Source organism: Pongo abelii, chromosome 18 (assembly GCF_028885655.2).
Source record: "Pongo abelii isolate AG06213 chromosome 18, NHGRI_mPonAbe1-v2.0_pri, whole genome shotgun sequence".
NCBI classification, from domain to species: Eukaryota; Metazoa; Chordata; class Mammalia; order Primates; family Hominidae; genus Pongo; species Pongo abelii.
This window is the reverse complement of record NC_072003.2, coordinates 67,545,656-67,567,911: the sequence shown is the minus strand read 5'-3', so window position 1 is coordinate 67,567,911 and position 22,256 is coordinate 67,545,656. Positions and strand designations below refer to the sequence as shown.

General features: G+C 49.1%; 1 protein-coding gene across 9 annotated transcripts in view; it reads right to left on the bottom strand.

Annotated features, from left to right (window-relative positions):
• The window catches only part of DUS2 (dihydrouridine synthase 2), a 56,381-nt gene that overhangs the window by 670 nt on the left and 33,455 nt on the right, over positions 1-22,256 (bottom strand). For 8 of the 9 annotated variants that reach the window (XM_024233752.3, XM_054535013.1, XM_024233753.2 and 5 more), the window contains 9 exons: positions 17,866-17,913; positions 12,437-12,502; positions 12,183-12,253; positions 8,507-8,593; positions 7,619-7,787; positions 4,563-4,684; positions 3,214-3,363; positions 2,003-2,090; positions 134-207 (listed from right to left, as the gene is read on the bottom strand). In XM_024233752.3, the coding sequence (XP_024089520.1) occupies positions 134-207; positions 2,003-2,090; positions 3,214-3,363; positions 4,563-4,684; positions 7,619-7,787; positions 8,507-8,593; positions 12,183-12,253; positions 12,437-12,502; positions 17,866-17,913 (875 nt within the window). Of the gene's footprint in view, positions 1-133; positions 208-260; positions 699-2,002; positions 2,091-3,213; positions 3,364-4,562; positions 4,685-7,618; positions 7,788-8,506; positions 8,594-12,182; positions 12,254-12,436; positions 12,503-17,865; positions 17,914-22,256 lie in introns of those variants that run through there. The other variant, XM_054535014.2, reaches the window with a different exon arrangement.

The window sequence follows — 22,256 nt, the reverse complement described above, 5'->3', positions numbered from 1 at the left end:
GGTCACCATCCAGGGATGCCACTGCCCACATATACCATCTACCCAACCCTCCTAGGACAATGCTGGATGCGTGGGCAGAATGCCCACTCTCCGCCCCACCCCAAGCCTACTCTCCTATGATGAGGAAACTTACCACAAGGTAGACTGATACTTTTGTTCAGCAACAGTGACAATAGAGGAGAACAGGCGATCTACAGGGCGTTGAACCTGGTACAAAGAGAAAAGGAAACACATGGCCAGAGAAATGAGCCCTGTAGGCCAACCTGCTGGGGTCAAATCAAAGGCAGATAAAAGGAAGTATTTCCAACCTAAGTCAAATGAAGGCTGCCTGTATCACATGCTCCTCCCAAGCAAAAGTGCCCAGTGGAGAAAGGCAGATGCACAAATACACAATGACCTCAAGTGTCTGGAGCTGTCACGGACCTAAGCAAAGCGCAGCAGAGCCCTTAGCTGCACATGACTATGGAGCCTCCTGCTGACATCTGGATAGGCCAGGTCCCCAAAATGAGGAGTCACCAGATGCCAAAAGGGTGAGAAGGGACAAGCTAGGAGCAGAGAAGGCACACCTGGCAGAGGGACCAGGTGACTTGGCTGGAGCAAAGGGCTGCAGGGATGAAACTGGAAGGAGCGAGGCATGTGGAAGGGTCTGAGGCTCTATGCTGAGGTGCTGGCTTGATCCTTCAGACACTGGGGAGCTGCTAACTTGAGGAGACAGAAGTTAGATTTGTTTTGGAAAAGTCACTGTAGTGGGGGTAGGGGGGAGTGGGGACACAGACACAACCCCCAGAAGGTATAAGCCTCAAGGCCGGAAGACCAGTCCAGATGAGGCAGAGCAGCCTAAGGAAGGCATGGCCGCAAGGACCAAAGGAAGTGAAGCAAGCCTATCTCACGGTTTCCACCCCAGGGGCACCACATCTGGGGCTCAATTCTGTGCCCCATTGGCTGAGGCTTGATCCAAAAACATGTCTGGGCCAGGTGCGGTGGCTCACGCCTGTAATCCTAGTACTCTGGGAGGCCGAGGTCAGGGGATCATCTGAGGTCAGGAGTTCGAGACCAAGATGGTGAAACTCCACCTCTACTAAAAATACAAAAAAGTTAGCCAGGCGTGGTGGTACCCACCTGTAATCCCAGCTACTCGGGAGGCTGATGCAGGAGAATGGCTTGAACCTGGAGGTGGAGGTTGCAGTGAGCCAAGATCGTGCCACTGCACTGCAGCCTAGGCAACAGAGTGAGACTCTGTCTCCAAAAAAAAAAAACAGAGCGAGACTCCGTCTCAAAAAATAAATAAATAAATAAATAATAATAATAATTGAATAAAATTTTTTAAAAAGGCTCATGACCTATAATCCCAGCACTTTGGGAGGCTGAGGAAGAAGGACTACTTGAGCACAGGAGTTTGAGACCAGCCTGCCTGGACAACAAAGCAAGACCCCATTTATTTATTTATTATTATTTTTTTTTTGAGACAGAGTCTTGCTCTGCCACCCAGGCTGGAGTGTAGTGGCATGATCTCAGCTAACTGCAACCTCCGCCTCCAGGTTTAAGCAGTTCTCTGCCTCAGCCTCCCAAGTAGCTGGGATTACAGGCACCCACCACCACGTCCAGCTAATTTTTGTATTTTTAGGAGAAACGGGGTTTCACCATCTTAGCCAGGCTGGTCTTGAACTCCTGACCTCGTGTTCCACCTGCCTCGGCCTCCCAAAGTGCTGGGATTACAGGCATGAGCCACCATGCCCAGCCAAGACCACATTTCTAAAAAATAAAAAATAAAAATTAGACTCTGTTTCAAAAAAAAAAAAAAAAAAAAGAGAGATGTCTGGCTGAACTGGACAACAGGCCACTGTAAGAGGGGAGGGGCTATCAGCAACTGACCTGGCCACCAGCAGCTTCGCCATGCCTACAGAGGTCAAGGCCAGGCTCCAGCCTGGCAGTCTAGAGTTGACAGTATAAGCCATGGGAGTGCTGTGACTGGCTGCAGGGCAGGCCACAGCCAGGAACTCACCGTTTCATACACAGGCTGTGCCAACTTCTCCCTCCGGCACCACTCTAGTAGGCACATCTTAGGGGTGATCTGGGCTGGGTATGCTCTCCTGGGGAAAGGAAGGGAAGCAGTTGGGGTTACCCACCATCACCACTCCCTCCCTCAGCCAGGGCACTACTGAGCTCCTGAAAGGAGCTGCAGAAATGAGAGGAACTGAGACACCGAGCTGCCGCCTTAAGGCTTCTGTACTTGCTCCCCTAGGTTCCCATTCTTGTCCTACCAGCAGCTTGGACCTGGGTTCTCCCTAAAGGGAAGATGAATTTTGGCATGCTCAGGAAATTGTAGCAGAAGGGGGAATGAACTCCCAGTACTCTGAGGTCCAGACTGGAAAAACAATCTTCAACATCCAAGAAGGAAGCTTGCCACTCAAGATCAGTAGGAAGTGGGTGGAGGTGGGCAATGGAAGTAGCCAGACAATGGTCTTGGGGATCTAGCTCAGCGCCCACCCTGATTCCGCCTGCCAAGTGTCATGATCATCTGCTGTAGCCATGGACACTTGGAATCTGGTTTCAGAGTCAGCCTGTGACAGGGTGACACAGTGACAGGGTGGGAGGGGTCATATTCCAACTTCCCAACTGGAACTCTCCCTGGCATCTGACTGCCCAACAGCTATTCTCCACCACCCTGCTCCCCCTCTCCACACCTCTGCCAGACAAGACTGGCTCCTGTCTGGTCCTGGGGACTGGAGAAAGGCTCAGATCCCACAGGAGGGCACCATTCAAAGCTGAGTCACAATCTGAGGCGTAAGCAGCTTGAGAGGGCACCACAGGGCTGGTGAGGGGCACTGGGTGTGGGTGGGGGCTGCAGAGACAAATGAGGGCTAGGGTCCTGCTGTTGTCTGAGGAGCTTCATGCAAGCAGCCAGCTCCTCAGGGCCTTGGAGAAGCACAGACTTTCAGGAACAGGAGACAAGTCCCCCCTTGCCCTGAGTTGTGGGAGGCGGTAAGTCAGGGAAAAAGTAGAGTTCAGTTACCACTGGGACAGCCTTTCAGGAACTATCTTCCCTGAAAGCACCTTCTATGGGATGCTGAAAATTTAGAACAAGTTTCCAAACCAACAAGACCTGTGGTCCCTATGTTTGACATTAAGCACGTACAGCAGCCAGTTTGCTGGCCCAGTGGGTCCCCAAGGGTGCTGGCCCCAGCCCAAGCTGAGGCCAAGCTGGAGACCTACCGGTCAAACTTGACAGCCATCTTAATGACACCAGAGGTATCTTCAGCTGGCTCCCCTGTCTCCTCTGAAGTCTTGGCTGAGAGCCTGGCCCGCTGGGCATCCAGCTCCTGTGTGGTCTCCTCATAGAAGGCACCAAGGCCAAAGGCCTCGCTAAGGAGGAAGCAGCAGATCAGGGCAAACACTTTAGCAGAGCCAGCATCCGGGGTACTGCAGGACCCCAGGGCCCCACCACTGAGAAACTCCTCTACCACATACACCAAAACACCACCGGGGCCTGGCCATCAGAATGTGCCTCCTGCCCAGCCCTGGGATTACTGTGGACTGGAAGATGGAAAGTGAATATGAACCCAAGCGTGGACACTGGAGGGAGGCTGGGCTGGGTGGCAAAGGTTGTAAAGGTCACCCCCACCACCTGCAGCCTCTCTCCTGAGGGGGAGCACACAGATGGTGTCCCCAGCCAGCCATGACTGAGTTGACCAATGCTGATCAAGCACATGGGCCCATGGGAGGAAGAGACAGAGGCCTGACCACTAAGTGGTTCCCCACTTCCCGCCCAGCCACAGGCAGTTATACATGGGTCTCAGCTGACACTGAGGCACCACCCAGAGCTACAGAGTTATGTGGTGTAGGGACTGAACCAATGCCACAAGCCAAGGGTGGGAAGAGGGCTCTGGCAAGGGTTTCTCCCTTCTAGGAAACATCTTAAAGGCTGGAAGACTCAAATGAAGATAGATCCCCAATGGCAAAAGTGGTTCAGAAAGGCATCTATGAAAGAGGGAGGCTACAGATAGCTCACGTGAGAGGGAGAGAGCCTTCCAGGCAGAGGACCCATTACAAGCACAGGTATGGAGTTCTGGAAGCAGACAGGTAGACAGGGAGCTGTGGGGGCAGTGGCTAGGCCAGCTTGTGAAGGGCCTCAACTGTCAACCATCTGAGCTAGAGCTGCACCTGATCTAGAGAATCAACAGGTGGTCTCTCAAACTGCAGGGTGATGGATGTGAGTGCACGCTCAAGGTAGAGGCTCCATGCTACAGCCCAATTCTCCTGACCACCGGTTCCTGGGGGCCTGGCCTGTGACCATCCCATTTATGAAAAACCCCCTTCCTTTGCATTCCTCTATCCTTCTAGTACCCTAGATCCTAGAGCTCTGCTGATCCATCCAGGGATGGGACGTTTCAAAGCTTTCAAAGAATCCCCTTCTGGGAGGCAAAGCTGTACCATCACTCCACTCTTCTACATCTACATCCAGAAGCTGTGTCCCTGGTCCCCTAGTGGAGTCAGCTTAGGGCTCAAAGTCAAACTTGGGCAATGCGTACAAGGACAGATGGACATCTTATTGTGCCTCTTACCAAATTTCCTGGGAAGACTGGGCAGCATGGAGCAACCTTCCCTGGGGTGACTCCAGCTGTTCTCGTAGCATCTGGCACAAGCAGTACTTGGTGTTGGTGTAGTGGTTGTCATACTGCACCGCCTGAGAAAAGAAATAACTCGCCTGATGCCCAGGCAGGCTCTAAGTCCTGGGCTATGCTCTGATGGCAGGGAAAGGGGCTCCAAGAAGGAACCAGAGATGTATCTGCAGCCAAGGCAATGTGACCCCCATAAGAAGAACCACCACTAGCCAGGAGCAGTGGCTCACATCTGTAATCCCAGCACTCTGAGAGGCCAATGCAGGAGGATTGCTTGAGGCTAGGAGTTCAAGAGCAGCCTGGGCAACATAAGACTCAACTCTACAAAAATTAAAAAAAGAAAATTATCGGCTGGGCGCGGTGGCTCACTCCTGTAATGACAGCACCTTGGGAGGCCAAGGCGGGTGGATCACCTGAGGTCGGGAGTTCAAGACCAGCCTGACCAACATGGTGAAGCCACGTCTCTACTAAAAATACAAAATTAGCTGGACGTGGTGGCAGGTGCCTGTAATCCCAGCTACTCGGGAGGCTGAGGCAGGAGAATCACTTGAACCCCAGAGGCGAAGGTTGCAATGAGCCAAGATCGTGCCATTGCACTCCAGCCTGGGCGACAACAGCAAAACTCTGTCTCAAAAAAAAAAAAAAAGAAAAAGAAAAAGAAAATTAGCCAGGCATGTTGGCACACACCTGTAGCCATAGCTACTAGGGAGGCTAAGGCAAGAGGATTGCTTGCACCCAGGAGTTGTGGCTATAGTGAGCTATGATCATGCCACTGCACTCCAGCCTGGGCAACAGAGTGAGACCCTATCTAAAATTTAAAAATATATAAAAATAAATAAAAAAGCCACTTCGACCTTGGTCATCTACTCCTCCAGCTAGTGGTACAAAGCTTGAGGGTCACAGCCAAGGACCACGGTCAGAAACACACTCTCCTGGACAGCCTGACTGAGGTCTCGAAGTGCGGGAGCCCCTTCCTGCTTCAGCCACCACAGAGGACCTACTGCCAAGTATCTTCCAGGGCAGGGAGGGGAAACACACCAAATTCTGGCATGGCAGGTCCAGTGCCAGGAAAGGGGTGAGATTCTTCTATTCCTTCTAACGAGAATGGGCACCTTCCCTTCCCACATCTTGAATAGCCTCTAACTTCCCCCTACATGGGTAAAACACAGCATCATTTAGTTCACATGTGTTACTCATCACTACATTTATCTATAAAAGTGTGAGGTGCAACTGTCACCATCACTCCACAGACTGCGAAATGAAGGCTCAGGGAGGCAAGACGACTGCCAGGGACACCCAGTGGAAGTCGGCTGGCTGGAGGTAGTGCAGGAGAGCAGTAGTGGGTGAAGGTGGCCTTCCCCAGCCCTCCAGGACACCCTCCCATCCCCCACCCCCTATGCTGCTCTAGTAACTCCACATGGGCCTATGACTTCAGTGCCTGGGAAAGTGCCACGGCACGCTCGGGACAAAGTGGGAAGAAAGTCGGGGAGCCCCGACTGGTGGCAAGTCCTTGATTCATCTTGTCTGGGAAGAGGGCACCTGGCTGGACCAGAAGCAGCCCTGCCTATGCTTGAAAGCCGCTCCCTTTCTCTGTGATAGCACACCCTCTTGAGGAGCTGCCAGGGATGGCTCAGCAGGAATGATAACATCACCTTTCACCCAGTGAGCAAGCTCAGCACTGTTCAGCACGTTTTCTTGGCCACAGACTTGCCAGCTGGCCAAAAAGCTGGACAGCTGACCTGGGCTGGGGCAAGCCCTCCCTTGCCATGGAGCTATCCCAGATGACTGGAGAGCTGGTGGTCACCAACTTGCCCAGCAGGACACCAGAACCAGGGGATGAGGGCTGCAGCATTGAACAGGAAATAGGACAAAGGCTGCCCAGCTCTGGACACAGACCTCAGGGCATCTTACCATCCCAGCTTGCACAGCCATGGAAACACTCAACATACCATGGCAGCCACAGGCACTCCTAGGCAGGTATGAACCCTAGGACTGAAGAGGAGGGCAGAACTCTGCTCTGAGCAAGGACTGCACCCTCTGTTCAGACCCAATTCACTGAAGAATTTGAGGACCACTCACTGTCTCTCCCTGTAGACATGTGCAGCTGATCAGAGTCCCACAGAGTTCCAGGGTTGTGCCAAAGAGATAAGGCAAGTGAACTCTTCATTTTCTTTTATAGGGATATGCCCTTGGCACTACCATCAACCTCTCAATGAGAAGAAACTGGTTTAGAAAAGGCCATTCCTAGCCTGGGCAACATAGGGAGACCTCATCTCTATTAAAAAATAAAAAATTAGCTGAGTGTGGTGGCACATGCCTGTAGTCCCAGCTACTTGGGAGGCTGAGGCAGGAGGATCACTTGAGCCCAGGAGGTCAAGACTGCAGTGAGTCATGATTATGCCACTATGCTCACACCTGGGCAACAGAGCGAGACCCTGTCTCAAAAAAAAAGAAAGCTATTCCCTAAGTAAGCTATCCTAAGTAGAGGGTTATGGTTAAAGCATTCTGGAATTAGCAATAGAAAAGTTTTAGAAGTGATTTTGACTGATGAGTCAAATCAGGTGAGAAATTTCTCAATTGCTCCTCTTGGCTGTGGCTGCTCCTGAGCCAACCTATAGGCACATATACCTTTGATGATGCAGAACCCACAGTCCATGTGCATGTGCCTCTGTATGTGCAGCGTGTGAGAAAAAGAAAGATACATATCATGTGTTTGGGGTTCCAACAGCATCCTGGATCTAGAAGGTTCTTGCTATGACCTGCAAACCTCTGGAAGCTTTAGGAGATGGTAGGGGCATGCCCCCCAGCATCCTCTCTTAGGATTGCAGCTGGGGAGACCCAATACAGCAGTGAGCTAGTGCAGCTACACTACATGAGCTAAAAAGAAAAGGAGAGGAACAGCAAGCACGGCGGGCAGCTGGGGGCTCACACAAAGTGCTCTCTGCAGGAGTGTGGTAGACAGTGAGAAATGCTTGTTTTGAAAAAGTACAGAGACGTACATATCTGATGTATTTCTGCATGACCTCCTCCAGGGGCCGCAGACCCTCCTTGAGGAAGATAGATGGGTTCCACATGGCTGCTCGGGCCACCATCACGGAAGAGGCTGCCGTGGCTTGTCGAAAGTCCTCTATGTCCGAATACCGTTGGATGTGGTCATGAGATCCTCCACTAAAAAGCAACCAGAGGGTTAGGGGTGTCCCCATCATGGAAGCTATCAGCATTTTCAGAAAAAGTCAGCTCTCAAATCTGCCACTGATTAACAATGTGAATTTGGCCAAGTCCCTTCAGCTATCAGAGCTTCAGTAAAGTGGATATTAGAATCTATATCCCATTACGAAGTTAGGAGCACTAACTGAGATAATACATGTAAAGTGCCTGGCACTTAATAGGTAATCCAGGAAATTTACTTTCCTTGCCCCTAATCTAAAACAGTGGCTACAGCCAGCCCATATCTGGAGACATGGGTCCATAACTGAGCTACTGGGGCTACAGGAAAACCCCCAAGCTGAATGAGCCACTTATATGTTCACTGAGGGCTAAGTCAAAACCCTGGCGAGAGGAACAGACACCCTGGTGATGACAAGAGGAGGGAAGGAGGCCCAGTTAGGTCATACTTTCCCCTCCCTGCAGCCTGCTGCTCCAAGGACCCCCTGCTCTGTCTCTATACATTTCATCACGAGTCAGGCGGCAGCCTCAGTCCTGAGACAGGCATGCAGAGGGGAGGGTCTCAGGCGGCAGCAGAAGGAACAGGTCTGGGGTCTTGTGGAAAGCCCTGCCCTTTTCAAGCCACCCCTAAAACTTTTCACTCTAGGGAAGGCTGGGCCTGGCTACCACCCAGCCCTTAGCTCTGTGGGACACAGAGTACATGATGAAGACAGGAGGCTTACTTGGCTATGACAGGAATGGAGACGGTATCAGCAATGGCTTTGATGACTTCACAGCTGACAGGATGCTGAGGTCGCTCCTCCTGCTTCCTTGGAGATAGAAAGATGGGGCTGAGGGCTGAGCACCAAAAGCCACGTCACCACTCACACAGGGTTACCTCAGCCAAACCTTACTGTCCTCCCCACTGAACCTCAGGAAGGTCAGGTGGCCATATGGCGATCAAGGACAGGTGCCAGGGAATGGCTCTCCCTGCCCTCTGGAGAAGAACTGTGAGGGGCAGGGGCAGCACAGATCCATGCTGAGACGGCAAGTCCAGCTCTTGGAGGCCTGCAGGGGAGGCCTGGCTGCAGGGGGGCAAGGTGGGTGGCCTGGCTCCCAAGGTCATGCTGCTTTTCCCTACCTTCCCTTTGCCTCTGCCAGAGATGAGGGACAGGGCCATAAGAGTGCTGCCCCTACTGTCCCAGTCCTGCCCTCTCCAAGGGACTGGGAACAGCTGCTGCTGCTCAGACTGGCCACTCCCACACAGCTGCCAATGCCAAAGCCAAGTTGCACAGCTGATCCTAGGGAGAGGCACCTGACAATGGCTAGGCCCCACACCCAGGGAAGGTCACGGACCATGGCTGCCACACCACGGCACAAAGGAGGCAGGACCACAAGCTGGGGCCCTTCCTTCCAAAGTCAACTGCAAGTTCTTGTGCATGAGTTTTAGGGCTGCTGACGTGAGGCCTGACCTGAGCTGTGCTCAGAGACAAAGCAGGCAAGACGGTCAACCAGATAGCCCTTGTCCAGCTCTTGTCTGAGTATGTCCCCTCTGCTATACTCTTGTTCTTTTATTTTTGATATGGTGTTTCGTTCTTGTTGCCCAGGCTGGAGTGCAATGGCGCAATCTTGGCTCACTGCAACCTCCACCTCCTGGGTTCAGGCAATTCTGCCTCAGCCTCCTAAGTAGCTGGGATTACAGACATGAGCTACCATGCCTGGCTAATTCTGTATTTTTTGTAGTAGAAACGGGGTTTCACCATGTTGGTCAGGCTGGTCTTGAACTCCTGACCTCATGTGATCCACCCGACTCGGCCTCCTAAAGTGCTGGGATTCTAGGCATTAGCCACCGTGCCCGGGCCCCTCTGCTATACTCTTCAACAAAAGGGTCAAGGGCCACAGGGCCTCAGAGGGTCCTGTCAACCTAGCCTCTACCTCTGTCTCCCTACATCTCCAGTGGTCACTTTTAGCCCATCTCAACAGCTTTGATGGTCACAAAGGGCTTCTTCAAACTCACCCAAATCTGTCTTCCGAGTGTTCCCAACTACTGGTAAAAAATAATAGCTTCCTTTATTAAGAGAATACTGGCTGGGCATGGTGGCTCACGCCTGTAATCCCTGCACTTTGGGAGGCCAAGGTGGGTGGATCACTTAAGGTTAGGAGTTTGAGACCAGCCTGGCCAACATGGTGAAACCCCATCTCTACTAAAAATACAAAAAAATAAAAAATAAATAAAAATAAAAATAGCCAGGCATGGTGGCAGGCACCTGTAATCCCAGCTACTCAGGAGGCTGAGGCAGGAGAATTGCTTGAACCCAGGAGGCGCAAGTTGCAGTGAGCCCAGATCATGCCACTGCACTCCAGCCTGGGCAACAGAGCAAGACTCCGTCTCAAAAAAAAACAAAAAACAAAAAAAAAGAGAGAAAGAATACTACATGCCAGGCACTGTGCCAAGAATTTATATTCACAATCTCATAAAAGCGTTGGGACAACTCTATAAAGTAGAAATTATCTTAATTTCTAAACAAGGAATATTGTGCTCAGAAAGGTTAAGTGATTTCCCAAGGATATACAGCTAACAAGCAGCAGAGCCGGGATCTCAAACCAGGCAGTCTGAATTCAAAGCCTGCTGCCTTGGGAAGGCGCATATGTGTACAAGTGTGTACTCCTCCCTCCTGGCTTCAACCCAAGCAACTCTGCTTTGCTCTGCTTTGTATGAAGGGAGTTCTGGGTTCCCTTCTCTGAAAATGTTGTAAGAGCACAATCAACAACTTGGGCTCTGCCTATAAGACCCCTAAGCCCAAAGGAACATCACTCAGAGAAGAGAGGTCCCTCTGGCCCAAGTCTACTGACCTGAGATGCTGTACAAAAGCACATCCTGGACACAGGGAACAAGTGTGACTGGTAAGCCAAGGGTGGCCTTCAGAACCTCAGCTCTCAGGATAGAGTACATTAGCTACAGCTAGAAGGCTTGTTTAGTCATTGTGACAGCTGGCAGTCCAACAAATGCAGACAAGAGAGGCAGAGCCTTTAAAAGAATAGGCCGGGTATGGTGGCTCAAGCCTGTAATCCCAGAACTTTGAGGGGCTGAGGCAGGAGGATCACTTAAGCCCAGGAGTTTGAGACCAGCCTGGGCAACATAAGGAAATCCCGTCACTACAAAAAAATAAAAAATTAGCCAGGTGTGGTGGCATGTGCCTGTAGTTTCAGCTACTCAGGAGGCTGAGGCAGGAGGATCGCTTGAGCCCAGGAGTTTGAGGCTGCAGTGAGCTATGATTGTGCCACTTCACTCCAGCCTGGGTAACAGAGCAAGACTGTCTCAAAAAACAACAACAATGAAAAACAAATAAACAAAGCAGTCTGTCTGGGATTATTCAAGGGAGAAGTCGTTGCTCAATATAATAGAAAGAAAATGAGGCTGGGCTTGGTGGCTTATGCCTGTAATCCCAGTACTTTGGGAGGCCAAGGTGGGCGGATCACCTGAGATCAAGAGTTTGAAACCAGCCTGGCCAACGTGGTGAAACCCTGTCTCTACTAAAAATATAAAAATTAGCTGGGCATGGTGGAGCACACCTGTAATCTCAGCTACTCGAGAGGTTGAGGCAGGAGAATCACTTGAACCCAGGAGATGGAGATTGCAGTGAGCCAAGACTGCGCTACTGCACTCCAGCCTGGGTGACAGAATGACAAAGAGGAGGAGAGGAAAGGAGGGGAGAGGAGAGGGTAGGGGGGAGGGGAGGAGATGGGAAGGGAGGGGGAGGAGATGCGAGGGGAGAGGGGAGGAGATGGGAGGGGAGAGGGGAGGAGATGGGAGGGGAGAGGGGAGGAGATGGGAGGGGAGAGGGGAGGAGATGGGAGGGGAGAGGGGAGGTGGGAGAGGGGAGAAGAGGGGAGGGGAAGGGGAGAAGAGGGGAGGGGGAGGGGAGGGGAGGAAGGAGAGGAAGGAAAGGAAGGAAGGAGGGAAGGAAGGAGGGAGGGAAGGAAGGAAGGAAGGAAGGGAGGGAGGGAGGGAGGGAGGGAGGGAGGAAGGGAAGGAAATAAATGAGATTTTTCTCATGAGGGTCAGAATTCCACCAGATACTGGCTGCATGGTACGATTTTGAGCAAATTACTCAATCGCTAGCATTTACACATCCTGATAGTAGAGGTGTTTCTCCTTTCTTAGTCTCTCTGCGTCTCTAAACCTCAGTACCTACCCTCAGTAGGCGCTCCTTGAATGAAAGAAAGGCAAATGCAAAAGCCCATTCAGGGTCTGCCTGCCCTCCAGACTCATAGGATATCAAAGAGCTAGGCAGAGGTAGGCTGAATATGTAGAAGAGAGATTGGCTGTCACTTGGGGTGACAGATCAATTAAGGAAGGATCCCTAAGATGGGTTAGGACCTCCCTGCCAGTCAGTCACTAGAAAGGTGACCACTCACCTCCCATGAACTGTGATGGCAGCAATGCCAGTCCTCTCTATCCGCTTCACAAGGCTCAGGGTATCTTCTAGCTGAGGAAGAAGACCACACAGGATGGTTACTGAAGCTCCAGAAGGAGCAGCTGCTGGCTTCTAAAGTAGGCTCAGCTCTACTCTCTCCTCCAAGCCTAATTTAGCACCTCAAGAATCATTCACAAACCTAAATCCAACATCACCAGAGAGAATGGACCTTCATATGTAACACACCCTCCTTACCGACGGCAGGATGCGAATCTTGCAGGTCACAGGTCTGCGTGTCCCTTTAACAAGAGTGCTGAGGATCTGCAGAAACGAAAACACAAGAGCACCTATGTCTTCTGGAACAAACCATCACACTGCCTGTACTAATTAACTCCACTACAGGCTGTGCATTCTGGTGGCATGAACAGTTTGTGTGTGTGTGAATGCATGTGTGTGTCTGTTACACATATACACACATAAGCTCCATGAGGCAAGGGACCTGCGTTTGTTCTATACTGGAGCCCCAGCACCTGCCTGGCACCTAGTGGTGTATACATATTTGTCAAATATACTGAATGAATGAGTGAGTGAACGGGTATGCGTGCACACCTGTGTGCAGCTCACTGAGCCTTTGCCAGGACAAATACCAGAATTATCTGGAGAACTGAAGAAATACAAACTCTTGAATTCCACACTATCATTTCCTAAGTCAGTCTCTAGGGGCAGGGCTTAGGAATGTGTGTTTTCAAAAGGCGCTGCCCAACACACTCCAGCCTGTCCTCAGTATCATTCTGAGGCCTAGCCTTGGTTAAGAACACATGGCTAAAAAAAAAAAAAAAAGTAAGAAAAAAAGAACATATTGCTAACTGGGTGTGGTGGTTCATGCTTGTAATCCCAACACTTTGAGAAGCTGAGGTGGGAAGATTGCTTGAAGCCAGGAGTTTGAGACCAGCCTGGGCAACACAGCAGGACCCTGTTTCCTTTTTGTTTGTTTGTTTGTTTTGTTTTGAGACAGGGTCTGGCTCTGTTTCCCAGGCTAGAGTGCAGTGGCACAATCTTGGCTCACTGTAACCTCTGCCTCCCTAGCTCAAGCCATCCTCCCACTTCAGCCTCCAGAGTAGCTGGGACCACTATGTTGGCCAGGCTGGTCTCGAACTCCTGAGCTCAAGCAATCCACCTGCTTCAGCCTCCCAAAGTCCTGGGATTACAGGCTTGAGCCACTGCACCTAGCCCATCCCTGTTTCTATTAAAAAAAAAAAAAAAAAAAAAGCGGGGAGGGGCGGGGGGGCGGACAGCTTCTTTCCTGGGTGAAGGGAATTTCCCTGAGTGTTGTTCCAAGACTTGCAGGGTGAGGGAACAGGAAGCCTCTTAAGGGTCTGCATTCCTCTTTAGGGGAGTCAGATATATATGAGTGAAACTGGCAAAGGAAAAGACAACGTACTCAACATATTTAAAAGTGCTTATCACATAGCAATTGCAAAAGATTTCAAAGAAAGATCAAGAAGTCACGCAGGAAAGTGACAGGGAGGTAGCAAGACCAGATCACACAAGAATCAGAGATAGAGAGGTGTAGATGACACTGCATGTCTGTGTCATTGCTATCTTCTTCCCTCATCAGAAATTTCAGGCCAGGCAAGCTGGAGGAAAGACGATCCCAAGAACCCTCTTCCAAGAACTGGATCTCTGCCTAGCAGAGCAGGGGGCTATCTAGGTGGCTGCTGCCAGTCTTGAGTCTAGACAGGTGGGGGCAGCAGAGAGCCAGGTTGCAAAAACCAGTAGCGGAGGCCTATCAGGGACAGGATGAAGCAGGCCATTCCAGAAGACATCAGATCAAGAGGCTGGACTGACAGACAGGTGGACAGTTCATGAGCAAGACAGGACTTGCTGGCCCAACTGCCAGGGACTGGCAGGAAGGAACAGTCTCTAGGTGCTGCTCCAGGAGGCAGACTTGGCCTGAGATCTTAAGGTCACCCTGGCAGGCCTTAAAGAGGCACTTACATTTTAAGGGGGTGCCTGACAGGTTCATCAAGAAATACAATAAAAATTCTCACTCTAGTCCCATCCTTCATGCTCAAAGCAACAGCTCTAAAAGGTTCCATTACAAGTGCTCACTTAGAATACTCTGACATTTGGTGATTTAAGCAACACCAGCTGGTCTGATCCAATTCTCTGTCTTGTAGAACTTCCTTTTGCTATGTTTTATCCAAGTAGCTCTCAGTACTTTCTTCAGTATTTCTGTGTGTTTCATGTGTGTGTTAAGGACTAGGAAGGAAATTAGGTAACCAAAAACCCTAGGCACTTGCAAGGGTCACACTGAGGGGAAATGGCAACTAGAGATTGTCTTCTGGCCAGGCTCTAGCACGAAACTCTCCTTGACACCAACTCTCCAGATCCAAGTCTTTGGGGAGAAAGAACGAGAGACAAGTCCATATTTGAGCAGAGGAACAGCACATCTACCTACAAGCAGGCTTGCCTCAATAGACCCAACTGGCCAACTGAAGAAAAGCAGGCTCCTTCACTCCCCTGGTTTCTGGGAGGCAGCAGACGAGGATAGGAAAGCATAGGCCTGGAAAGCAGTGAGACCTGAGTTCAAGTCCTGGCCCTGCCAATTGTCAGCCATGGCCCAAGTACAGTGTACACAAGGGGGATGCCCTGTGCACACCTGCAATCCCAGCACTTTGGGAGGCCAGATCACCTGAGGTTAGGAGTTCGAGGCCAGCCTGAACAACATGGTGAAACCCTGTACCTACTAAAAATACAAAAATTAGCCGGGTGTTGTGGTACATGCCTGTAATCTCAGCTATTCAGAGGCTGAGGCACGAGAATCACTTGAACCCAGGAGGTGGAAGTTGCAGTGAGCTGAGATCTCACCACTGCACTCCAACCTGGGCAGCAGAGCGAGACTCCCTTTCAAAATAAATAAATAAATATTTAAAAAAATAAAATAAAACTGAGGTTCTTAATCCAGGGAGCGTATACCAGAGTTACCTGGTAGAAGCTTTCTCAAAGAGATTGATATCCCACTCTCCACCCCTACTCACCCCAAGGGTCTGCAGAATTCTCAACGGATAGCATCCTTTATTTGTTTTTTTTTTTTGTTTTTTTTTTTTTTATTGATTAGAGACGGGGTTTCACTGTGTTAGCCAGGATGGTCTCGATCTCCTGACCTCGTGATCCGCCCGCCTCGGCCTCCCAAAGTGCTGGGATTACAGGTGTGAGCCACCGCGCCCGGCCAGCATCCTTTATTTCTAACTGGGGTAAAATATATATAACATGAAATTTGCCATCTTAAACATTTTTAAGTGTATAATTCAGTGGCATTAATTACATTCACAATGTTGTACAACCACCAATGTTATGTATTTCCAAGGTTTTTCATAACCCCAAACAAGAATTTTGAGAAAATTTCTAGAGGTGGTCTTGAGATAGTACCACAGATGGAACCACAGGCCTAAAACGCCAAGCCTGGAAGGACCCGCAAAGGTCTCACCCAGGTCACCCAGCTTGCCAGCACAGTCTGGACCCGAACTGAATCCAGCCCCTATACCTAAGCCACATCTGGCTTTGTTGTGGAAGCCTGCAACCTCCCCACCATGGAGCAAACCCCATCTATCAGTCCAACCTGGCCCATCTAAGTACCCAACCAGAGAAGTAGTGGAATGAACTAAGCTTCTGAGGTTGAGTGTATCTCTGCTGCCTCATGGATGAAATCTGCCTCATTCAAAGAGGGGCAGTAGAGAGGACAGAGCCAACAGCCTGGGTCTGAGAAAAGAGGAGGCTGGAGGATAACAAAAATGCCTGTGTGCTCATGTTGTGAACCACATCCTCCCTGCTGGGGCCCCTCTCCTAGGTGTGGAAACCAATTTGACATCCAAGATGTCTACTTCCACTCCACCCTGCACACAAGTGTCTTAACTGGAGATTTCCAAGTTGAGGTGCCTATTGACCTGACACTTATAAACTATACCCAGGCACCTTGAACCTGAGATGCTACTGGAGAGGGTGCTGACACTAGGAGTCAGAAGAGACTACAGCTCACAAGCTGGCCCTGCCTGCCACTTATTTACTATGTGATCTTTTTTTTTATTTTTGAGACGGAGTCTTGCTCTGTCGCCCAGGCTGGAGTGCAGTGGCGCGATCTCTGCTCACTGCAACCTCCGCCTCCCGGGTTCATGCCATTCTCCTGCCTCAGCCTCCCGAGTAGCTGGGACCACAGGCACCCGCCACCACGCCCGGCTAATTTTTTGTATTTTTAGTAGAGACGGGGTTTCACCATGTTAGCCAAGATGGTCTCGATCTCCTGACCTCGTGATCTGCCCGCCTCAGCCTCCCAAAGTGCTGGGATTACAGGCATGAGCCACTGCGCCCGGCCTACTATATGATCTTAAGCAAATTATTTTCTCTCTCTGTGCATTATTATTGTCCTTGATCAAATGGAGATAACTGCCAATCCTGTCTACTTCAAGGGGTTTCAGGATCAAATGAAAGGCACATTATGGCTGGGCACAGTGGCTCACATCTGCAATCCTAGCACTTTGGGAGGCCAAGGGGGGCGGATCACCTGAGGTCAGGAGTTCAAGACCAGCGTGGCCAACATGACGAAACCCCATCTCTACTAAAAATACAAAAATTAGCCAGGCGTCGTGGTAGGCGCCTGTAATCCCAGCTACTCAGGAGGCTGAGGCAGAAAAATCGCTTGAACCCTGGAGGCAGAGGTTGCAGTGAGCCGAGATTGTGCCACTGCACTCCAGCCTGGGTGACAGAGCAAGACTCTGTCTCAAAAAAAAGAAAGGTACATTATACAGGTGCACTATAGATAGAGTATCTCTGGCTGCACATGGGAAAAACGAGAAGGCACATAGCCAGCAAGCACAGTGGTCTTCCTATGTCCCAGAGACAGCAGGGCTGGAGGAACATGCAGGGTTAGGCTGCTGGCACAGCAACCATGCAGCTCTTATTGGCAATGATGGCAGCTCTCATTGGTGATGCCTGAGTCCCGAGTCGCTCTAGCCTCTGGGAAGCAGGATGAGGCTTAAAGCCCAGACAGGGAAGTAGCAATAGAGAATGAAAAGGAAAACAAAGGAGCTAAAAGGAAAGAGCTGGCAGACTGGGAGAGGAACACAAACCTGTCCCCAGGGCCTCATTAAGCTAGCCTACAGAATCACCAAAGAAAGGGGAACAGAGAGAGACTAACTTCAGCTTGCCTCCTCTGACCCTGGCCCAAGGGCTGGAGTAGACTCTTTCAGGACATAGGGGGACCCACTGCTGCTCTCATCAAGCCCCCTGGGAGAGGCCAATCCACCCACACACATACAAACACATATGGCCACTGAGCCCGTCCTCACCACAGGTAGCCTGGCCTCTGCTCTCAAGACCTTCCCAGAAGGGAGACAGGAAATACAGAGGAGGTTCTCTGTGAGTCCTCAGGACCCCTGGCTCTTCATTGACATGTCTCTAGATCTGGGCTTTTTAGGAACATCAAGGCTGCTGTAGGCTGGCTCAGGGGTTCCCAAACTTGGCTGCATGTCAAAATCACTGGGAAGATTTTTTGGAAATCGCTAGGCCTCAGGGAGAGAAACTGGGTGGACATCAGTAAATCTGGTATTGGTGGAAGGAGGCGTTCTAGACAATTCTAGTTTGGAGCTGTATTTGAGGACCCCTGCTTTCACTCATGGAGGACTTACCTTCTCAATCTTGTCAGGGTCTGACAGCAGGGCAGCTCCCATTCCTCCCTAAGAAGAAACACACAAAAGGTCTTCTTACATGTGGGAGACAGTATGGCCCTCTCCATGGGATGGGGTCTGGCAACTGAGCGCCACCCCGGCACTCACTTCCAAGGGACCAAGGCCCACTGGCAACCAGTACTTCTTTTAAACAAGTAGGAGGGCAGCAGTATCTGTGCCCATAACATCTGGGACTGAAGTGTGATAATTTTTTTTTCCTTTTTTTTTGAGACAGATTCTCGCTCTGTCACCTAGGCTGGAGTGCAGTGACGCAATCTCGGCTCACTGCAACCTCCATCTCCCCAGTTCAAGTGATTCTCCTTCCTCTGCCTCCTGAGTAGCCAGGATTGCAGGCATGCACCACCACCCCTAGCTAATTTTTTTATATATTTTTAGTAGAGACAGGGTTTCACCATGTTGGCCAGGCTGGCCGGATCAGAGTGGTGACTTTTAAAACGTATAGGCTGGGTGTGGTGGCTCACACCTGTAATTCCAGCACTTTGGGAAGCTGAGTCAGGTGGATTACCTGAGGTCAGGAGTTCGAGACCAGCCTGGCTAACATGGTGAAATCCGGTCTCTACCAAAAATACAAAAATTAGCCAAGCGTGGAGGTGTGTGCCTGTAGTCCCAGCTATTCAGGAGGCTGAGGCAGAAGAATTGCTTGAACCCAGGAGGCGGAGGTTGCAGTGAGCCGAGATTGCACCACTGTACCCTAGCCTGGTTGACAGGGCAAGACTCCAACTCAAACAAACAAAAAAAAAGTCATCATTCTGATCCCCTTGGTAAATCCCACAAATCTATCTAGAAGTGGGCTATATAAAACTTATTTTTCAAGACTGCCCACTGCCTAACCCAGGTCTCAGTGTCTTAATAAACTAAATCCCACCATCTCCCAAGCCCTTAAAAAACAATGAATCATCCTTCATTTGAAGTAAGATCAAATGCGCCTTCTTCCTATCATACTCAATGCTTGCATAGGCATCAACACCACCAGCAAAGCTACTAAGGTACACACAACTTACAAACCTTATCTAGGCCCTTCTCTTCTGCCAGCAACAATGTCCCAGCCCAGACCCATGCCCAACTCTAGCAAAAGCCCCAGGAAATGGAAACTACCAACCCAAACAACCACTTGAATCTTGATAATAGTAATGGTGGTAGCTCTTTATTGTGAGTTACTGGTGATTTTCCTGCTCTTTTCTGTACTTGTCTATATTTTCCAACTTCTAGACAATGGTATTAATTACTTTAATAATGGAGGAGGGGGATCTTTAAAAATCTGAATCCATTAAGAGTGAGATGAAGGCAAAAAAAAAAATTCCAATAAATATATGCTGCCAGTATAAAGACTACATACTAATGAATGCTCACAGAATGTGCTCAGAAGGTGTAAGTTCAGTTATTACACTTTAATTTCATGTTTAAGGATGACAAATTGGAATCAGAGAGAACGTCAAACCACCACAGACTCCGCCAGGCTGAGCCTGGATTTTAGAGAAGAATGGGTAGACTGGAAAATCCACCAAGCCTGGACTACATTGGTCATAAAAGAAACCTTGAAGGCCTTGAGGAAGTCCCAGCACTCCCCCTGGCTCCATCTGTCCTTCCACTCACATGTATCCAGCCCTTCCTTATAGAATCACAGGACCTAAAATTCAGTTTCACTGCCCCTTCCACAGTAATAGCTTTCTCACCAATGGAATTTCCTTCCTTCCTTCGTTTCTATTAAACTTACTTGCTTTTTTGAATAGATAAAACATTCAAAATTTGAGAGATTCAAATGGGTAACGAGTAAGAAGTCTCCCTGCCTAAGGAATGGGAAATGTTTCAATCTATACTTTTTTTTTTTTCTTTTGTTTCTGATACAGGGTCTCACTCTGTGGCCCAGGGCGGAGTGCAGTGGCGTAATCTTGGCTCACTGCGACCTCTGCCTCTGGGGTTCATGCGATTCTCCTGCCTCAGCCTCCCAAGTAGCTGGGACTACAGGTGTGTGCCACCATACCTGGCTAATTTTTATATTTTTTGGTAGACATGCGGTTTCATTCTTTTGGCCAGACTGGTCTTGAACTCCTGACCTCAGGTGATCTGCCCGCCTCAGCCTCCCAAAGTGCTGGGATTACAGGCATGGGCCACCACGCCCAGCCTCAATCTATGCTTTTTATCTGGCTTCAATTTTTGAACCATGAGAGCACAGCAGATATTCAGCTAGTATGTACATGTGTGGCATATTGATTGGTATCTCTTCTGACTGATCAGTGCCAGTGCTGTGCCAGTTAATTATTTTCAGTAGCACCCCTGTAATGGGAATTTACTACCTATGCATAACCAAATAAAAACTTAAGTTTCCTTCCCCAGAGGAAATCAATGTTACTAGTTTCTTCTGTGTCTCTCCAAAAATCTTCCCTGAATAAACAAAATATATATATAATCATTCCCTATCCTCCTTATATAAATGGCATATACCACCTTACCCTGCCTCCAGATCATTTTAACTCTGCTCCTCACATAATTTAGGAACACAAAGAAGTAATCAGAAAACAGCAAAACCGCCAGGCACAGTGGCTCATGCCTGTAATCCCTGCACTTTGGGAGGCCAAGGCAGGTGGATCACGAGGTCAGGCATTCAAGACCAGCCTGGCTAACATGGCAAAACCCCGTCTCTACTAAAAATACAAAAAAAATTAGTTGGGTGTGGTGGCGGGCACCTGTAGTCCCAGCTACTCGGGAGGCTGAGGCAGGAGAATCACTTGAACCCAGGAGACGGAGGTTGCAGTCAGCCGAGATTACACTGCTGCACTCCAGCCTGCACGACAAGAGCGAGACTCCATCTCAAAAAAAAAAAAAAAAAGCCCAAAGATACCTAAAGTCCAAGTCCAGCTGATCTTTTACCAACCAAGGTTTTCGATCCTGCAGTCTGCTTCTTCTTCATCATCTCCCACTCGACAAACCTCTGGTCAAATCAAGCTACTCAGGCCTCCCTGTGTCTACCTCATATTCATCCCCAGGCCCCTGCTTATACCACACCCTCTGCTTACAGGGTCCTAAATCTCAGCCCAAGGACAATATTTCCCTATCAAATTCCAAGTTTAAAGGCTGCCTTTCCACTCCCTTCTCTGGGCTACCATAGTCTGATCTCTTCTGATACGACAATGGGAACATTTACACTGCATCCACTTTTTTTTTTTTTTTTTTTTGAGACAGATTTTCGCTCTTGTCACCCAGGCTGCAGTGCAGTGACATGATCTTGGCTCACTGCAACCTCCATCTCCCAGGTTCAAGCGATTCTCCTGCCTTAGCCTCCCAAGTAGCTGGGATTACAGGCACACACCACCATGCCCAGCTAATTGCTTGTAATTTTAGTAGAGACAAGGTTTCACCATGCTGGTCAGGCTGGTCTCAAACTCCTGACCTCAGGTGATCTGACCACCTCAGCCTCCCAAAGTGCTGGGATTACAGGCATGAGCCACCATGCCTGGCCTTTTTTTTTTTTAAACTTTTAAAAATTTTTATAGAGACAGGGTTTCACTCTGTTGCCCAGGCTCATCTCAATCTCCTGGGATCAAGTGATACTCCTGCATCAGCCTCCCAAAGTGCTAGGATTACATGTGTGGGCCACCACTCCTGGCCTCCTCTCTTTTTTTTAAATGTATGTCTCAGTTGTTTTCCCTTTTTTTTTTTTATAATCCTCCTCTGGGCTTTCTGGGATATGTGTCTCAGTTTTATTCATGAAAAGACACAGCCCTGTCCCCTCTATTTTTCTCTGTACCTTTGCATTGCTTTATTACTTGGGCATGAGTTCTCTCTCTCTCTCTCTCTCTCTCTCTCTCTCTCTATATATATATCTCTCTCTACACACACACACAATTATATACATTTATATATGTAATATATATTTATTATATATTTATTTTATATATTATATATTATATTATATAGAATAAATATATATCATATGTAATATAATATACCTATATATTATATAATATATAAATAATATATAACATTATTTATATATAATATATAATAAAATATATATAATCTATGTATGAATCTATATATGTATGTGTGTGTGATATATGAGTGTGTGTGTATATGTATAAACCACTTGAGGGTAAGTTACATATATCATAGCCCCTTACTCCTAAATATTTCAGTGTGTATTCTCTAAGAATAGGGATATTCTGTCACATAACCACAGAAGAGTTATCTTCATAAGTTTACATTGATACAGTATATTTAGCTAATATATTATGGTCCCTATTCTAATGTTGTCAGTTCATCTAACAATATCTTTTTGAGCATTTTCCCCATCTAGTACAGAATCCAGTCCAGAGTTAGGTACTATGCTTAGT